General features: G+C 37.0%; 2 protein-coding genes across 21 annotated transcripts in view; one reads left to right on the forward strand and one right to left on the reverse strand.

The window, feature by feature from the left end:
- Window positions 1-310: 310 nt before the first annotated feature.
- On the reverse strand, window positions 311-6,402 carry LOC121869319. The gene is made up of 5 exons (XM_042370586.1): window positions 6,150-6,402; window positions 5,343-5,490; window positions 3,376-4,025; window positions 2,003-2,147; window positions 311-1,625 (listed from the first exon to the last, which is right to left on the reverse strand). The coding sequence occupies exons 1-5, from the start codon at window positions 6,386-6,388 to the stop codon at window positions 1,338-1,340; spliced, it is 1,470 nt and encodes a 489-aa protein (XP_042226520.1). The 5' UTR covers window positions 6,389-6,402; the 3' UTR covers window positions 311-1,337.
- Window positions 6,403-8,933: 2,531 nt separating this feature from the next.
- LOC121869320 (intersectin-1-like) overlaps window positions 8,934-21,145 on the forward strand; it is a 126,777-nt gene continuing 114,565 nt past the window's right edge. For 14 of the 20 annotated variants that reach the window (XM_042370587.1, XM_042370590.1, XM_042370600.1 and 11 more), the window contains exons 1-5: window positions 8,947-9,020; window positions 9,996-10,094; window positions 13,160-13,314; window positions 15,753-15,928; window positions 18,243-18,725. In XM_042370587.1, the coding sequence (XP_042226521.1) occupies window positions 13,160-13,314; window positions 15,753-15,928; window positions 18,243-18,725 (814 nt within the window). In that variant the 5' untranslated portion in view covers window positions 8,947-9,020; window positions 9,996-10,094. Of the gene's footprint in view, window positions 9,021-9,995; window positions 10,095-13,159; window positions 13,315-15,752; window positions 15,929-18,242; window positions 18,726-21,145 lie in introns of all 20 variants that reach the window. The other 6 variants (XR_006089532.1, XM_042370591.1, XM_042370606.1 and 3 more) reach the window with 4 other exon arrangements.

A 21,145-nucleotide genomic window follows, 5' to 3' on the forward strand; every position in this document is an offset into this window, starting at 1 on the left:
CTCAAAGGCCAAGGTTAAGGGCAGTTCTGAGCTCTCACAGGTTAGCTTATTCACATCATATTCAAATGGTCTCAGTTACTTGTGTCCCATTTCATTCATTGTTTCACATTTTCATCACTCATCAATAGGGGAATACTTTATTAGTATTCAGCATTTACTTCCCACATATTTACCGTTTGGACTGTTCTGCTTGTCTTGATGTATAGCCACACCAAGCTTACATAAGGTACACAGTAGTATTTCCTCCAAGCATATTTTATTAAAAATAAAAAATAAAATCAGAAATTACTCTTTTCAATTAAACACATCGTATGTTAAAATATTTATTTACTTATAAATTTATACACAATGTATTGGTAACTGGAGTTTTAGGTTCACTTTAGACACATGGTGTACTATACTGCCATTATAACATTACTGTAGTTCTTAAGGCAGAAATCTCCCCCCTTTCGTCTCATCAATGATGTTAGCGACAAATAGGAATGTAATCCTCCCTTATTCCATTAATTGTTATGGTGAAAAATTTCCAACTGTTAATTACAGAATTTTAGTTTTTACCTGTCATTTTTTAGAATTTAACCCCAGCGAATAATGGGGACCAGATTTATCCTTTATCTTGTACTAAAAAGAGAAAATAGATAAGCAACATAACCTTTAGTTAAAGCACAGAAAGTTATATTATTGAATAAAGTACCTACCGGTATATAAATGCATTACAAGAGCCTAACAATTACTCAAATTCTTCATCTCGAGCAGAGGGAAATTGTCATATAAATCAGCTTAAAAGGAGAGAACATAGCCGAGTATTATTGAGAGCAAATATTAAACAACCAATATGGCACATTCATTCAGTTAGTGTCTTCGTAAGTGGCGCCATTTATAGTAAAAATATTACTGAAGCATGATTATTATTTTTATTAATAATTGTGATAAAAGTACTGCTTACATCCATCTTGACAAAAAAATACTTATATAAAACTGTAGAAAAATAGCTGCACTATGTATACTGTACAGTATATTAAATATCTAAAACAATTCAAAACACAGTTCATCAAGCTGAGGGAGGACAGTTCTACTCTCAACCCATCCAGTGGAATGAGATCACACAAAGGTATTTTCCTGTATTTTCTTCAGTCCTCTGCCCTCCATCTACACAACTTAGTGTCCCATCATAAATACATTGCGGGGATTACTGTAGTAACAACAGAGCAATTCAAAACAGTTTCCAGAAGAGGAACTATTTTGAGAAAGCAGTACAGTATTATACGATCAAAAATTTGTACAGGGTAGAAAGTAGGGATGATCTTCATGAAATGGTGCAGATAACAAAAATAATTTTATGCGGTTGTTGGGGGAAAGGAAGAGGATGCAGAGGACATAGAAGTCAGGGAAAGAGGTGAGGGGAGCATTAATTGAGTGGGAAGTGAGGTAGTCAGTGTAACAGTTGGAACAGAAGGAGGGAGGGATGATGCAGTAATTGACATGGTAGATAATGCTGTGACCAAGGTAGTAGTTGAGTCAGGGCCTGAGGGAAGCACAGTGAGTGGCATAACAGCCAGTTTATTACCATGGTTGTCCAGCAGCTCCAGGAATGCTGCATTCACTGACCCACCCTCCACTACCACCTGCAAAACATTAAGATGAGACATAAATGCAGCCAGTATGTTGTATGTCTCTTTCTTCATTTAACATTGGCATTGTGTTTCTTGAAAATGTGACGAATTGAAATAACAGGTGGGTAGAGGTCTGTAAATATGAAGGTATGGTGGGCAGGCCCGTCCTTTGGGGGGGGCGAACAGGGGCGACCTCCCAGTGCCCGTGCATGTGGGGGGCAGCACTAGATCCAGTGACCTCGGACACATTACCTGTTGACTGGTTAATCTGACCTGACGGCTTACGCCACCATCGCAACCGTGACCTTAACATCCATAGCGACAGTCCCTAGGGACGGCCCTGATGGTGGGGGTCATGGGAAATCATGAAGTGGGTGGAGGGTACTGACCTGGAGATGAGTGTGGTCAGGGTCATGGGATAGGAATGTCCAGTATGCCACATAGTGATCGTCAGGTGTGCGACGAGCATATATCAACTGGTGCTGACCATGATCGCCATCTCTCACCCACAGCCTCAAGGACCGTTCCTCCTCCCTGCAATTTTCAAGCTAATATACTTTACACTATTTTTACCCTAGTCACAAATTTATATACTGTATATATACAGGTATCCTTTACTATAGAGTTAGGTTCCTGAAAACCATTTGTTAGGTGAATAAAAGAATATAATGTATGAGAAATAGAGGGTTCAGTTCCCCAGTGACAAGAAAACCTCAATATCATACCCTAGAAACATGAAATCAGTCCCAAATACCAAAAAACCTAACAAACTAATGATAAATAGTACACAACTACTGTAATTTACTACCTAACACATTAAAAACATTAATAAAATACTATCGAGATGAAAATATGCAGCTTAATCAAAGTTTATAATAAAGCCGCCATTTACATAGAAGCTAGCTGCGTCATGCATGGCTGCCCTCAAGCCTCGCCACAGCTGGAGACGTTCCCCCTCCTGACCCTTATCAACACCCCCTCTCACCTCACACACAAAGAAGTGTTTATTCCCTTAATGTTTTTTACCTTATTATGGTTACACTGTATTTCTTTTACTTCTTTGCACAATATGTGTAGGATTAAATGTGCATGTAACCGAGTAAGTTTACCTACCCCAAATTACGAGTTGAAAAATAACCTTACCATAACACCCACCGGCTCCTCCTGCTAATTCTCATTGGCACAATAAAAAATGTTTTGGGCCTTTTTTTTCACATTCTGCATGTAGGATTTTGTGTGCATGTAACAATGAAAAAAAATATATGAAGAAAGTTATGTCTATACTGTACTACTGTATACCGAAAATTAGGAGTTGAAATATAACCATAAAATAACTCCTACCTCACCCTGGTAAGGAGAGCACTAGGGGGATGTGGCCGCCCCAGCTGACTCCCAGGGGGTGTACGATTTGAATTTTTGCCGGGACCCAAATTCGTATGAGCAGGGGAAGCTTATGTAAAATGAAAAAGAGGTGGTAATTTAGGAAATATTTATAAGTGAAATTTTTATCTCGAACATTCGTATAGTGAGGGATACCTGTACAGTATGCACAATCTGTTTCCATTTAATGTACAGTCGCCAGAAAATACCCTCAACATGTCTGGGAGCATTACTGTTCTCTTACAAACATTTAGATTGTGTCACTATGTTTCAGTCTCCTACCCCGTGTAATATAAAGCAAGGCACACCAAATTGTTACTTATATGCATGATTTTAGGCCTTTATGTATGTTTACTGGATTTTAAACAGACAGGAAACTTACTGGTTCAGAGGCTGAGTGTGATTGGGTTGTCGGGGCTGGTCCTCTGAGTGGTGGGGCTGGTCCTCTGAGTGGCAGGGCTGGTCCTCTGAGTGGCAGGGTTGGTCCTCTGAGTGGTGGGGCTGGTCCTCTGAGTGGCGGGGTTGGTCCTCCGAGTGGTGGGGCTGGTCCTCTAGGCGGTAATGGTGCACCCTCTCACCACTCACCTCCTGCATCAAGTTTCTTGCTCCACAAAGATTTTCAGTGCCAGCACCCTCACGTGTGAGAGTGTTAGGAAAGGCTGGACTGGTCACAGTGTGTTGAGACGCATCATGGGTCATAATATTGGAAGGGGTAAGATTCGTGACCTCACTGGGACTGTTATTGGTTAAAATGAAAGAACCATGATTGTTGGCTGGGTAAGGAAAAGTAGATTTGGATATTTTCCAGGTAAACTGATTGTTGGCAGAACTGGAAGGCAGGGTATAGCTAGTGGTCGTTTGAGTGGGGATGTGACTGAGTGGGGTGTAGGGTGGGATGGAGTTAGGGCTGCTGTCATGGTCTGAGTGGGGTGAGTTTGGAGTATTGGTGACAAAAACAGAGTTGTTGAGGTTATTATCACTGACACTACACACAGTGATACGACAGTGCAGTGGCCCGCCCACCATCGTTACCTGCATAAATTGCAAATAAATGTATTAAAATACCAACAAGACCAATACTATAGGAATACAGAGTATACCATGAAATATATTGTATATAGTACAGGCAGTATGACGGCAAGAGATCAAAGAAAATAGGACAAATGTTCTTTTAGGAAGATAAACTAGCTATAGAATCCCTGAATTTGGTGGGTGATAAAAATGTCGGACAAAAGTAAAATCAGGTAGAAAAGGTAAAGTTGCGAAATACTGTATGAAATCAGAAAAAAGAAGCAAGGTGAATATTAAAGAAAAAAAATAAGTGCATAAGAGAATATTGACATTCCTGGTTGATTGATGCAAAGGTGAAACCATGTATAATTATTACTGGTACAAGACAACAGGGTGACAAAGTATTATCATCACTTGTCTGACCATTTTCCAAGCTTATTGGATTAGCCATGATTACCTGACAGAACTATCTCCCAGTTGCCATCAGGCAAATTTGAAGGCACTATACTGTATGTATGACATCCAGGTACAGTACTGTACCCTCTCTCTTAGCTGGCAAGGCAGGGTCACTACTCCCGGAAGTATTCAAAGGAACACAGCATCTTTAAGAAGGTAAATACAACAGCACAACCATGTGTCTCAAATGAAAAAATATTGTTTGTGCAAAATTTTCATTAAACTGCATTATAACCAATGAAAGAAACCAGAGAACAACTGAAAACTAAAGAACAGCTTTATTTGGAGACAAAGGTCTAGAATTTCATCACATTGGTTTCAGAAGTACAGTTTCAGAAAATTAAAGAAGAAGGAATCGGGACCTCAGAAGTCACTAAACTCGAAACCTAATGCACTTTTTCCACTGAAACTTTGTGCAGACAATACTCAGACCTGGGCAAAATAAAATGAACTACGGGTAGTAGAAACAATAGAATCAATGTGAAAACACTAAATTATGAAGATAAACAAAGGCCTGGGTAAATTTTTACTTTTGGACAACACAGGAATCTTAAGAATTTTATCTATGTAGTCAATAGTCTAGAATATTCTAAGACACTTTTCTTCTGTGATGTTTCCCTCGCAAATGACCTATCCTAACCGGCGGTCTCAGCACCCCCCCCCCCCTTCGGACCACCCGGCAGATATAAGTAGAAAAGTGTCTTAAATAGTCTAAACTATTGATTACAGTACAAAGATAAAATTCTTAAGATTCCTGTGTTGTCCGAAAGTAAAATAATACCAAGGACGACTTTAATAAAAATAAATAAAAATTGGAGAAAAAAGCTATGATAAAGAGAAAGAAATATAAACTCCACTGAACATTGCAGAGGGTTCAATTACCGAGCGCCTCAGAGCAGAGCTGTACGAGGGAAGGGAGTCCATCGCCTCAGAGTAGCGTGGTGGTGGTGTGCAGGAATAAGCAGTGCCTCCAGGGCCCGTGAGCTGTGTCCCGTTCAGAGGCAGGGAGGTGGACGTGCTCTGACTACTGCTGTTCAAAGACACGTCAAAAGGGACTTAATATGAAACTATTATAATATTTTTGTCTGTAACACCTCATAACATAAGTCAAAATAATGACGATACTTATTTACGAAATGTTAAGAGGCAAAAATATACGTGGGCAGTATTTACATTAGTATTGTTCCTCACAAAAGATGCATAAAATTTCTCCAGGGCGTCTGCTATAATAAGTAGCTTTATATTTGTTCCCCTTTTGCCCAGCGATGAACATTTGACACTTCATAATATCTCAAAGACCTTTAATAAATGGGCAATTTAAAAAAATATTTCACTATATTGAAGCGCCATCGGCAAATAATATTTCACTTCTCACATAAAATATCTATTTACAAAAGTTTATATACTTAGATCTGCTCAAACTTTGTATTAAAAACTGTATACTGCGTAAGCTATACAGAACTGCATATGGATTTTGCGAGTCCAAAACACTTCGCGATATTTAGCCGGAAAAGAGCAATATGGTTTAGATATGTAAATTATATAATTTGCATGTGGCCTCGTTTACAAGCCTTTGGCTCCTGTACCGTATATTTACACTTTGTATTCATCGTGTACGAGTACATATCATGATCCTTCAAACAATGCGAGCACCTCGCCCAAATGTAAAATGTACACCCAAGGCCTCACCTGCCAGTGTTAGTGTGGGAGCCAACACATTTGAGCAACTGCAGTAGACGTAAATGGAGACCCCACACGTGGCAGCAGAGAGATAGGTACGCCAGCAACATCCCCGTTAACACCACGGCGATCACCCCCGTCACTAGGCTCTCTTCGCCGCCCATCAGTGTAAGGGGATTGGCTACGGGCAACATGGGCGTGGAGGTATGAGAGACAGTACTGTTGTCGGGGACGACACGAGGGACCATTTGCACTCGTGGAGTCGTACCTACTACCTATCTAGGAAAAACATACTGTATGCAGTCACAAACAAGTGACTTGCCCGAGATTCCGAACCTCTGAACGAGTCTCAGACTTCCCCGTCTGCCCATAGATGGCACCGTAATATCTCATTTGAAGTTGGTACAGTTTCAAACAGGCAGTCATAATCAGTAGTCTATGATTTTTTATTGTCAATGAAATATTTCAATTTCAATTTTAAGTAGTCTATGAACATCAAGTTGCCAATGGTTGCTTATGGAGGTAGTATACAGTAGATTATATACTCGTGTAGCTCAACAGTACACCTGTAATTTATGTACAGTACGCTGTTGTGATTATCATCCGTGTTTCATCATTCGTTCATGGTATATTAGGGGCCATTCAAAAATTATGTAACGCTTTTTTCCACCCAAATTTATATCCCCTCCCCTCCCCCACCCCCATCCCCAGTAACACTCTGTAATACCAAGCCAAATCCCCCTAAAATATTACGTAACACAACCCTGAACACCCCCCCCCCCCTCAACACTGCTCCAGATCACACCAATCAGAACTGTCAAGACTCTGGATGACTTAACAGCTGTTTTACATACAAAGGGTTTTGAATTATCACGCAGTTCAGTTTATTTGCGACTACTGCCTACAAATTCTTCAACTCGAGAGGGAAAACGACATGTGAAAACAGTTCCTGTTAAACTATTGAGGCATGAAAATGGTGCACATTCTAGACATCCAGATACACTATTTGCTCGAACATCTATCTCTTACCTGGAAGAGATAGCTTCTCTACTTGGACCACATCATATTTCATTCACAAGATGACAAGGCAAGAGTTCCAAAAGGCATTACTGCTGCAAACAAACAGGCTCCTCCAATAATGCATATGAAATATAAAGTGACTCTTAGCAACCATGATTTGTTGTTGCCCCTAAACACAAACTAATACCATCAGTAATAGCTGGTATTTCAATAAAGGAAAACTGTATTGGAGAACAAGGGGTCACCTATTCTGGTCCAACTAATATAGCCATACGAAGTGCTAAGCACACACCTTCAACTGCAATGGGACATCTGAGAGATATGAAGAGAGTGCATTCCTTACCACAGTTTAATTAACATATGTCTACTCCTGATGGTATCCCACAGTCAGTGAACGGGTGTAAAGGTGAAGCGTGTGAACGCCAGTTGAGATTATCGCCAAAAGACGATTTAATTTTATTTTTTTAAACATTCGGTGCAGCAAGTCCGAAGACAAATGAATTTGTCAAACTCAAATAAGAGCTTTGATGAATCAATTTCTCGGGTCACTTTAAACTAACCTGATGTTCGAGGATTGCTCTTCGGACTTGCTGCACTGAATGGGCGATGATGAACGCCAGTGGAGATGAACACCGGTGAAGTTGAACGCCAATAGAGATGAACGCCAGTGGAGATGAACGCCAGTAAAAATGAACGTCAGTGGAGATGAACGGCAGTAAAAATGAACACCTGTGAAAATAAACGCCAGTGAATATGAACGCTAGTAAAGATGAACGCCAGTGAAAATAAACGCCAATGAAAATGATCGTCAGTAAAAATGAATGCTAATGAAAATAAACGCCAGTGAAAATGAACGCTAGTAAATATGAACGCCAGTGATAATAAACGCCAATAAAAATGATCGTCGGTAAAGATGAACGCCAATGAAAATGATAGCCAGTAAAGATGACCAATATAAACACTTGAGGTGACCAATATAAACACTTGAGGTGACCAATATAAACACTTGAGGTGACCAATATAAACACTTGAGGTGACCAATAGATATATTTAGTATAGGTAGATGCAGTTTTAAGTCCCTACAGATGGGTAGTGCGGTAAGGTGTATATTTCTCACCACTGTTCATGGATGAGTTTGTTTGACCAATTAAATATAAAAATGTTTAAATCACATAAATAAAATACAGCAGAATGTAGATACTATAGTATTTTCCGCTTCTCATCTTCATTTATGTGTTTAAGATATCGTTTCATAATTTATATCTGGTGATGACATAAATTACAGTTGGATAATGTACAAGTTTAGTTATCAAAATTTATCGATGTATATTATAAAGAACAATAACTATTAGTCTCATCTTGATTAATGAAAAGTGGGCGGTGCAGTATTCCCAACAAGATATGACAGATATCTCCCAAATGTACTTTATCACACCCATGTCCAGAAATAATTCGTTATACAGTACAATAAGAATAATATGATTTATATATGTATACACAATACTGATACACGAGTGTTTATTTAAGTTTAATAAGTTTTTTCTGAAGAATAGTACTTGGTATCACTGGTCGTCTGCTCCCCTTACAAGGCAAGACTAAGTGATAAAATTATATAGAGGTCTATATAATTAAATATCAATACCAACTGTTTTATATCTCTAATGTTTGTAAATGTATTTATATTTACAAGTGTAGTTATTTAATATAGAAAAAATAGTTATAACAGATAAAATGATATAGTTAGTGATGTAAACAAAAGTGGTATGGGTGACACTCGCCAGGTAGTGGTCAATACGGTGTGTGGGACGGTCCGGGATGACGTGAGTTAACACTACACTACACCTCTCAAGGCTCTTCACGGTAAAGAAACCCGTGTTCAGTGTTAATCATTGACTCAATGTCTTCTCTTAATGGTTGTTGTATGGTATCAGGGTTTAAAGGTGGTATTGGAAAACTAGAGAGTAATATTTCTGCCATTGAAGGTACAGTTCAGGATGTGCTATGATAGAAAGGTTTACTGTGGTAATTTGTAGTTATAACGAAACTGTTATATATATATATGATTGTATTACATAACTTTAAGTCTTATTTATATTTATGGATAAAGCTATAGAAAAGGAACATCAACTTATTATTAGGTTCAGGAAGTTCATGATTGTTCCCCGTATTTTAGTCCCTAGACAGAAGGCTCCTGAGAACACGCACCTAAGTCAAATTATCTGGAGAGGAAAACAAATTTTTACTTTTAGAATATAAAAAGGGCCAATTTCTATTAATACACCGGTCTTTCTCTCGCCGTTTTTAATATGTATTTGGTAATGTTTATACAACTCCAAGACATTTTTCTTCTATGATATTTCCGCCGGAAATTAAGGATAACCGAGATATTAATTTTCTATATTATTAGATTTCCTCAGTCGCAAGTGTCGCTATGATTTGTTTACAACTGGCACCGGTCTTTCTTTGATATTAGAAATATGTTTTTCCTATGGTGTTTGGTTAGTTTTGAACGAATTCCTACCCCTAATCTATAATCATATTCGAATAAGACGTCCAATTATAAGATAATTTTCTTCTATTACATTACAGTCACAAATGTATAATACTGTAATGGAGAAAGCGTATCAAAAATTTTCTCTATTTTCTTCCATTAATCTTGGCCCATTCAAATTCGATTTTTATTTTGGGTCTCATTTCGAAATTCAAATTCATTTCTGACCATGGAAGTCTGCGATGGGTGTCACTTCAATTATGTGGAGCTGATTGTGAGTTTTTTGGGGAAAAAACAAAGAAACTATAGCATTTTTCGATCTCATGGTGTTCTCTCGACCTCAGTAAAGTGTCCTAAGTGCAAGAACGAATGCAAATATCGTCAAGACCAGCATATGTGTCATTGTGGTAACGCCAACGACGGACAAGAACCAGGCCAATAAGGTGAGAAATAGGTGATTTCATCATATGGTGAGAGTCAGTTAGGTTAGGTCAGGTCAGTTCCGGTTTATGTTTTTCTAGTGTTTTCTTGTGTATTTTGTATTCGCTTAGCCATTATTTTTTTTGGATAGGGCCCCACCCAAAAAATAAATTGATAAAAAAAACCGGCCAATTTCCGACGGAAATGAAGGTCATAACTGATTTAAACACACATAAATACACTAGAAAAAATATATTTTTGGCTTTCTAACAGAGTTGGGTGCACTTATACAAATTGACCTTCATTTCCGCTGGAAATCACTAGTGAACATTTTTTCCTAGACTCCGCCTTTTTTGCATATTCAACCAATTGCCTACGTCTTGGTATGGCTAGGACCTCGTTATAACAAGCTATTCTGCCAATTATCCAAGAAGTACCCATGACTCATAGTTAAATAATACCTTACCCAATCTAAGCTCATCAAACCTAATAAAAAAATGGGTAAAAATTAACAGTGGTATTGCATTTTTTTTTTTATAAAAAATAATTATGTTCATAGATTTTTATGATACATTCAGTTGTGATTTTTTCGCTGCAAAATAAGTGAAATGAATCTTACCCTAACAAAACCTAATCTTACCTTACCTTATCTAACCTAACCTAACCTAACCTATGAAAACCGGAATGCACATGACAAACAATCAAGTTCTCTCGAAAAATTTCAATTTCTTTTTTAAAAAAAACATTTGCAAAGATAACAAACTTTTTATTATCATTTTTCCAACATATCTATAAATCTGTTGATGATATATAAACATAACTTAAGATGCCACTATTATGCATTTTAACCTTTGATTATCTCTGCAAATGGATTATAAAAAAGGAAAGGTTAGGTTAGGTAAGGTAAATTTAGTTTAGGTTAGGTTACTTTAGGGTAAGGTACATGATACTAATTTTGTGGCAAAAAGAAGAGAGCAAGACTACTGATTGTATTAAACCAATAACCTCTGAAAAATACTTTTTGTAAGAAGGATCACTGAAAAGGGTTTGTTTTGGTATTCAAGAGATAAGAAAAATTTTCTTCAATAGAATGTTTTCATAAAGTGTCTTAGATTATTACTGAAAAGCAACTTTAGATATTTTTTAATATTACTGTATAGAGAATGATAGATTCTTTTTACATTAAAAATATCCTGAGTAAAGGACAATACATAATTAGTAATTTTTGTAATGCATTATAAGTTTTGCGATACATGCAAATTCATCCATGTGTATTCCTTTCCATGGGATGGAAGTACATGTACATTATTATAGGTTGGTTTGGTTAAGTTAGGTGTAGTGATAATATGCAGCTGACACTTGGTATGAATAATCACAGGGAAGCGTTCCATCACTTACAGGTAATGTACCCCCCTGTGCAGTATTCAGTTGGGCACTGAAAGTGAATGTCAAGCATGGCACATTGTTGAGTGGATGAGTATAAGAATTTTGAGAAAAAACAGATTATGAAATAGCTAAGGAATTCCTCCACTCAATTTGGGGTTACTCTTAAGGGAGTTGAGAAATTAGATTTCTCCAGAGATTTTTTTATAGTATTGCCAATAAACTGAATAAAAGAGTAAATTACAGTAAGTAAATTTTCAAATCTTCGAGGAACTCAATGAACATTGCCCATGTTTTGTTCCAACATCAGAAGAACATGATATACTGTATATTAGATGTAATGTCTTTTTTTAAAATTGTCAAATTAATTGTTGAAATACAGTACTGTAGGGATCTCTTTATTGAATTTTTTTTTTGCTATAAATATTGTACAGCAGAAGGTGGAAGAACTTACATTTATAAATGAATTCATCATATCATTTAGGCAACTTATTAATTCTTATACAGTACAGTGTATCGAAACACTACTGTTCATTATTTTCAGTGGTGGGCACAGCTAAACAAAAAGTTAGCTTCGCTAACCGCTAATTTGCTAACTAAAAAGTTAACTTCGCTAACGCTAAACAGCTAAAAAAATTAGCGGAAGCTAACGCTAACTGCTAACTTTTATTATATAAATTTAGCTTCTTTTTTTTTTTTTTTGCTCTAAAACCCCTAAAAACAGACCTAGAGAGCTGAAATTTTCATATGTTGTCTTGTAGCTTAGACATAGAACTTTCCAAAACGGTATAGCATGCCAAGATCAGATGATGATCAAGGTGTACACAAATATTTAAATGAACAAATGAAATTAAACATTAGTTTACATTCAAGTTTCAACATACACTTTATAATCTTTATTTACTGTACGAAAAGACAGAAAGTATTAAACGAATCCAAAAACTATAGTACTGTATAGCATAGGTAGCAAATAGCATCATGCCAAAATCAGATGATGATCAACTTATCAAGGTGTACATTGTACACAATTTCACAAATAATTAATTTGCATTCTCATACAACCTATCGGCCTTATTCATTATTCATGTAAATATGCAATACCAACCACATACACATTATACCAGTGCATTTTTATACAACTTATTGTTGGTCTTAGTCATGTAAATAAACAGAAAACTCTAAACTTTAATGACAAGTAAGTTTTTAGAAAATTTTGTTTGGCGCACACCTTGGATGACATCCTGGTTATGAACTTATGCAGTACTTAGCATAACCAGATATATTGACACAAAAAAATCCTAATTAAATTAACAAATAAATGAGAAATTAAATTATATATTAGTTTACAATTACATTCTATGATTCTTTCAACATACATTGACAGTCTTGTCACGTTTACACGTACTAATGTGCAGTCAGCCAAGCGTGCCTGACTGGCTGTTGGAGACACGCGTCGCGGTGTCACACGCTTACAACAGACAGGAACAAACTTGTATAAATTTTGTTAGCGGACTTAAAATTAGCGGAAGCTAATTGGTCCTCTAATGGTTTAAAAAGTTAGCGAAAACGCTAATCCGCTAACGAGAAAGTTAACTTCGCTATTTAGCGGATTAGCGGAACCGTGCCCACCACTGATTATTCTACATTCGGAAAAGTTAATTTTCCCTGGCAACTAATGATTTTTGCATTTTGTTGTCCTCAACAGATGGCTGATCCATGGGTGGTAACACCTGGTGAACGAACAAAACATGAGGAACAGTTTAATACTATACGGCCCACAGGTGGGTTCATCACTGGTGACCAGGCAAAGGGATTTTTCCTCCAATCTCGTTTGCCTCCGCCAGTATTGGGCATCATCTGGTAAGTTTTTATATTACGCAGTACAGTACAGTAATATTTCCTTTAGCCGGAATTCCTCAAACCCGGAACTCTCCGATAGCCGGAATTGAAATTTTCCAAGAGGCACATTTTCTGGAAAATTCTGAGAAAATTTCCCCATACCCAGAACATTCCCGAGATGGGGTGGTTTTTTCCGGGTTTGAGAGATGAAAATCAGGTGCATTTTCTTGAAATTCGAAGAAAAAAATTCTGGTACCCGGAAAATTCCGGGGATAGAGGATGTTTTTCCGGGTTTGAGAGATGATGCAATGGGCAATTTCTGGAACTTCCGAGAACATTTTTCTGTAACTCGGAAAATTCCGGGGATGAGGGATTTTTTCCCGGCTTTGAGAGTCCTTTCGTTACCCGGAAATCTCTCATTCCGTAAGTGCTCTGCACCAATTGTTCCGGCTAACGGAGATATCACTGTATTGTGCTTTTTGCAGTAGCTATAGCTACTGTATATTATTATTGTACATCTCTGTCTTTAACCCTTTAAATTATCATAGTATGTACAGGTATGTCTACAATTATCTTTCTCCAACCAGCTACTTACACTGAACAAATTTTTTTCTTGCTATTCTTGGTCTCAGACTTTTTGGTTGACATAGTATTATACTGTGCTTTGCCTAAACAAATATTACACACTCAGTGCTGAGACACCCAGAATAAAGTAACGAGGTAATGAGAGGCCCGAAGAAATGTACTGTATAACAGTATGCTGTATGAGGGGGGTCCCTGACTTATGAGCACCCACTGATACGAACGGGGTTAAACTTGAAATTTACAGTACAGTACTGTATTTTATTTACCTTATGACTTAATTTATACTTTCGTTTGTACTATATTTTGTTATTCTATTTCTTCTTTTGTCTTAAATTAAGTGATTTTAGATGTATATAAGGACTTAGGCTATGATGTATTAGGATTTAAAAAAAATTATGTAAGTACTGTATGCACATAGCATGTGTTCTGACTTACGTACAAATCTGACTTAACATCCTTAGGAAGGAACCCGTTTGTAACCCGGGAATCCCCTTCTGATAGTTGTCTGAAATGTTACTCAAATAAAAGTACCAAGAAGAAAATATATTTTCAAGTAACTTAAAGTTCTTGTACCTATTAAAAGTCATATAAGCCTAGTACAGTAATGAAGTAACATTACCTTGTTACCATCCACCTCTGCCCCCGAGAGAGAGACCTAAACACCTACAATGTACAGTTTAAGGTGTGAAATATAATTACATTATAGGGTGTATGCCATACTGTATATACTTTTTTTTTATGTTATATTGTATAAAAATACTATACTGTACACTCTGCAGGTATAAAAATTTATAATGAGAAATTTAACAAAACAGTTGCTTCAAAGTTCTTCATAACAACACTGTTCCCCTTAGTAATATAATTTTGAGTATGAATTTTTATGCTCTACAAGGTTTTCATATGCATGTGTATATGCAGCAGTCAAATGGCTACAGCACTTGCCTCCTGTTCCAGGGATCTGTGGTTTCATACTCAGGCACTCATTTCACCCATCTGTCAATGGGTACCTAAGTTTCAACTTGGGGAAGTGAGTGGGGTTGAGTACAGTACAGTACCGGCCATGCTGCCTTCTTGTGTATCCACACTGTCCCTAACAGGCAGTGATGCCTATGGGACCCACTTTCACTCTTATATATATAAACTTGTACTGTATATACAGGATGTGCTATAGATACTGTTATCAAACTACTGAATGTTAATTCATGGACTACAACACAAGAAATTATAGAATTGCCAAATAATCAGATAATGAAGGTGTCTGGACAGTGCTTCTTCACTGTGCCTGGCTGATTATGGCACCACAGTGGTCAGTCACTTCAGCATAAATACAGTACACTGTACTGTACAGGGTATACTGTATTTCTAATTTTATAATTAGATGTTGGTTTCATATTGTGATTAGAATGCTTTTATTAAAATTTACTATAGATATTTATAAAACATCTGGCACACAAGGAAAAGCAGGAAAAAAATAGTTTGAAAGTATTACAGTACTCTGTATATTGTATTGTACTACATATCATTATAGCCATTTATTTACTCTAAGATTGTAGCATGAATACAAAGGACAGAATTGTACCTTTATGACAAGAGCTGCCCAATTATTTCAGAATCATTCCTTCATTTTTTTCTCTACAGTTTGCTTATTCAGCCATCAAAATATTTTTGTAATAATAATCCTATCCCCACTTAAGAGCATGTCTTGTTTGATGGTTATGTGTAGTTGATCTTATGTTCTATACAGTACAGTACTTGCATTTTAAAACATTAGTTCGTGCTTAAAAAATAAGCACACTTAATGTATAAAGACAATAGATTTATATACTGTTTCTAAATTAGTTTTTCTTTGCTGTAATTATCAATAAATGCTTCAGGGCCTTGTCTGATGTTGATGGTGATGGGAAGATGAATCTCCATGAGTTCAGCATTGCCTGTAAACTTATCAACTTAAAACTACGTGGGTTTAGTCTCCCACAATCACTACCTGCAACTCTGAAGCAATCTGCCTGTGGAGCCAATGTAATGGCAGCAGCTCCTGCCCCAGTAGTGGGTAAGTGTTGCCAGGAAATGTATTTCTTTATTTCTCTCTATTCCCATGACTGAATAGGTATATTGGGCGGATGTAGTAGTCATGCTGTCAGTTTATCTGTCTATTCATTCCTCGACCTAACCCTATCCAAAGACTAACTGCAATCTCTGTAATGGGAATTTCACTAAGACTTCATACACAGAACCTTGATAAGTAGAGGGAGAACTTTATAAACTTTGCTATTCATCAGGTCAATGGACAAGGTCACACAGATTGATCAAGCCTACAGGTTATGGGATAAACCATTCTACAGGTGGCTCTTATTTAACATTTTGAGCTGTCTTTATGAATGAGCCTTCCTACTGCTCAAGGTGTCAGGACCTCCCTTGACCTCTCACTTCCCACAAATTATCATAATATCCACATAAATTGTATCATTATTGCTCTTGGCAATGGCAAGTCTGTCACTGGTATTCATAAGGGGTGACATGTGTCTACATTTGACATCATGGGCATTAAAACACAGTGGGACCTCTCTTGGTTTCTCAGACACTCCTTTATAAGGTCATTATGTTTCCAAGCCAAATCAAAGGAGCTCTTAATGACATCAAGTGAGTCATAGGTGCTCATAATGATGCCAGGTGCCTCATGGGCTCTCATATTGATGACAGGTGCTTATAATAATGCCACGTGACTCAAAACTGCTCTTAATGATCCAAAATGTCTCTCAGGTGCTCATAATATGCCAAGTGATACAGGTTCTTTTATTGATACCAAGTAACTCACTGGTGCTATATTGTGACTCAAATGTGCACATGATATGACAAGTGACTCGCATGTGCTTTTATTGATACTGTACCTAGTAACTGAGGGCTCATAATGACCACATGTGAATCATAGGTGCTCATAGTGGCATCCAGGTAACCCCAGGTAGTTAATAAGTACAGTACAGTACTTCTCTAGTGCCAGGTCACAGAAGGTGGAGAATAGCTATTTCACTCATGGTTGTAGTTTAGCTTTTGAATTATTCTTGTAACTTATTGGGAACAGAATAGCTATTTCACTCATGGTTGTAGTTTAGCTTTTGAATTATTCTTGTAACTTATTGGGAACATGTTGCCAGAGGTAGCAAAAGGAAGAGGAAGACAGCGTCATGTGTTTTTATATTTTTAATAATAGCGGTATGCTGATAGTATGTCGTGTACTGTACAGTACTGCTAACTGTAATGATCAATATTGAGTATGTACAGTAACAAACATGTATAAATTTTATAATTACTTTATTGTAAGGCTTGTATTTTTTCTTCATTTTTGGAGAACCTATTCTGTTATGTTTGTTCATATATTGATGTATGGAATGTGAGTTTTGTCATCCATAAAGAAGGAAAATCCTCTATTCTGTTACCTGATAAAATAGTAAATATTATTGGTACTTACATCAAAGAAACTTCTTGCCATTGGAGTATGAATTAAAGATTGTGCTAATATTTTGTCAGAAAATTTCCTTAGTGACACTGTCTTCTTCAAAATAACATTTACTCATTCTTTAAGCTCATCGCTTTAACCCCACTACAGGTATTTACTGAATATGCCTTCATCGTGTTTTAGGTAAATAATAAAGTTCACTTAATTTCCCTCAGCATAGACAGTTTTAACTTCAGTAGTAAGGTGGTGATCTTGATACCAAACAGGTGCTATACTGATACAATACTTCTGCTCTCTGCCTTTGTGAGCCTGTCTGGAGCAGCTGCTCCCGTAATAACTTCTTCGGAAAGATGGGAGAGGAAACCAAAATTGAACAATTATTTTTGCTATCTACAGTACCATTTCTGTACAGAATGGCATATGCAAATTTCTGACGCCATGATTTTAACTGTTCGTCACACATTAACCAACATTTGATATGCAAAAACTGTGTAAAAATCATAAAAAAAATTTCAAAGGCCATTTGTGACATAGCAGACAAAAACTAATTAGGTGATGGATGTGAAAAATATATTTCTAAAATTGTAATTGTAAAAAAAATACTGTAAAGTTTTGAGATTTGCTTTAAAGTAGAGATGATGTTGCATGTGTCATGCTGGTGAAGTGAAAATATTGTACTAAAACAGTAAATAATTGTAACTTGTGCTTTGTTGTTGAGCTTGGTATTTACTCACCTGTTGAATGAGTTTGTGTTTTGATGTGGTTTGCCTGACATTTTTTAAGAAGAAATATTTTGTCTAGAGCTGACTCAGAGCAGTTAACAAAATATTCTTCACAATAACAACAGATCAAGACATGCAGTGTAACCATCATGTGTTCCTAAGTTGACATCTGTTGTTGGTCCCTCTAGGCACTTCTACGGGATATGGGACGCCTGGCACTGTTGGGGTGGGAATAGCAGGTCTTGTGGGTCTTGATAATGGCCTTTCAGTCACCCCTGCCAGGGCTCCTGGTCCAGTTATGTCACCTGTGGTTATTTCGGCCTCTGTACCTCCTGCTGCTGCCCCTGTTTCAGCCTCTTTTCCTGTTGCTGCAGTCTCAGCCCCAGCTGTTTTGGCACCTCTATCAATGGCTGCAACACCACCTGTGGCTGCAATACCACCTATGGCTGCAGCTTCAAGTAGCATATCTAATTCTATGTCAGGAACAGCACCTGGGATCATTCCTGGTACAACTATAAGGTATACTGCAGTTACTTCACTAGGCAATATACCTGGTGTAGTACCTGGAGCCATGCCTGGGCATGTGGTAGGAAGTATGTCTTGTGCATTCTCTGGAACAGCAGCAGGGGCTGGGCAAGGCTCAGTGGTGGCAACTATGCCTTCAACTGTCCGTAAGTGTCCAAGCTGTCAACCTATTTTATTATTCAGCATGATGGTGTGCATGATGTGTTATTTTTTACCACATATTTCTTTTTTTACCTAATAGAAAAAGATCACAAAGGCAAGAAATTTTGTGCATGTAAACTTTGTGAAGACAACTGTTTTAGCCAGAGGTGCAATACATGAACTACAGTAGTTGAATTTCATAAAGAATGGAGTTAGCTTGTAAAAGTACAGTACTTTTAATTAATTTGTCATTTACAGTACAGTACTTGTAGGTCTTCAAACCAAGATTCACTACACTGTGGCTCATTGACTTCTAGTACAAAATGTGCAAAATACTTGTAAGACTGTGGGACCAAGCAATGAAATACAGTATTGCACATACATTGGAAAATACATTCTAAGAATTTTTCCAGGAAAAGTTAAATGTTGATCGAAAATAGAGTATTCAAGCTTTAAGAATACATTGTATTTTGCCTTAGATATACAGTACCTCTACATCAGAATGTTGTTACATTGAGGTATGTTGAATGTATGTGAATGTCCTGTGAAAGGTCATGAGGATAAATCATTTACAGCTGTAAAATGAAAACTTTTGATATGCAGTCTTTTGACAAACCTTTCTTTAACAAAACTGTGTAGAATTGAATCTAGACCATGTACAAAAAATAAAGGTTCAAACCCTCATTTCTCTTTCAGGAAGGTTTACACACACACACACACACACAGAGGATTAGCCTACCCCGGCACAGGTCACTGACCCACATCGGGGCCTGGGAGGCAAAATGTAATGCAGTAATAATAATAATAACAATAATAATAATTAGTTCATAGTAAATAAAATTTATAATAAAAAATAAAAAATTAAAAGTAAAATAACAATAATAATAGTAATAATAATAATAATAACAATAATAACCACAATGCTGATAATAATAATAATAATAAAGAACCATAAAGAAATACAAAAATGAAAAAAAAGATATAGTGAGAAACGATATACAGTATGTACTGTATGCTGTGTTGTCAAAGTAAGAGAAACAATTGAGACCCTGCAATTGTGTGTAAATGTGGCAGAAAGTCAGATCAGCAACCTGGGACTTGGTCACAATTTTTGTTATGCCATATGGCAGTAGGGTCTACCATTAGACAACACATTATGCTTCCAATATCTTCCCAGGCGGTAGTACCTCCCTGTTTGATAGCTGCCTACTACCTTTAAACCTTGAGAGTACAGTACATTATTGACAATCAAAGTTTGTGTAGAGGTAGGGTGAGATGGTTTGGACATGTGGAGAGAGTGGATGAAACCAGATGCGCTAAGATATGCATGAGTTTGGAATGTGGAGGTGAGGAGAGCTGGAGGCAGGCCAAGAATGACATGGGGAGAAGATATAAGACCCAACCTCAGAGTTTAAAACCTGACGAGAGAGGCTGCAAGAGACTGTACAGCATGGATAATTGTCACCAGATAATCACTGCTAATCCACAAGCATGAAAAATGTAAAATGCTTATGATGAAAGGAAGAAAGCCATCCAGTAGTGTCATGTAGATCAGTACCTTAGTGCATATTTGTAAAATATTAATTAATAACATTTAGGTAATACATGTATAGATAGTTTACATTAAATACTGTATACATATGTAATTATGAAATATTTGGATGCAGAAATTATTGTAACTACAGGGGACATATTCATTTTTACCAGTATGAATTTGGCTGTCCATCAGTGTGTTCTTTGATCAACCCAAGTTGTTAGCAGGAATACCGTACACAAATACGAGTAGTGTGTAGCACACAGCAATCTTGTTGGCTTCTTTGTATGCATCCTCAGATCAATTAATATTGTTTCCAAGCTGTATGATTTATTTTAAATATAAATTTTGGTAATACTTTACAGTAGTTGGAGCATTTGTGATGGAAAACACATCCCCAATGTGACAGGCATTTGCATTTCTGGTGCAGTTAGGCAAGGTGTTATAAATGGGTGAAGTGGTCTCTTAACAATGTGTTAGAATCGTCATACAGTATTTTGGTACTTTTTTTTTCGGGATGCCAAAAAGCATTGTCCTATAACTTTTTTTTTGACCACTGCATGTGCAGGGCTTGGAGAATTTAATTTTGTACCTGTCCATCTGTACAGTATATTCCATTAAAGATATATTTGTAGCATTGGGCAGAAGTTTTCATTGTGCAGAAATGAAAATTTGTGGGTGGCTTTAAACTCCTCCCTTATTTTAGGTGGCTTTATGCTCCTCCCTCATAGTTGGTGGCAACATACTCCTCCTTTATTGTTGGTGGCTTTTTACTCCTCCTTTATTGTTGGTGGCTTTATACTCCTCCTTTATTGTTGGTGGCTTTATACTCCTCCCTTATTGTTGGTGGCTTTATACTCCTCCCTTATTGTTGGTGGCTTTATACTCCTC

The sequence above is a fragment of the Homarus americanus genome, unplaced genomic scaffold (genome assembly GCF_018991925.1).
Source record: "Homarus americanus isolate GMGI-L3 unplaced genomic scaffold, GMGI_Hamer_2.0 scaffold36734, whole genome shotgun sequence".
NCBI classification, from domain to species: Eukaryota; Metazoa; Arthropoda; class Malacostraca; order Decapoda; family Nephropidae; genus Homarus; species Homarus americanus.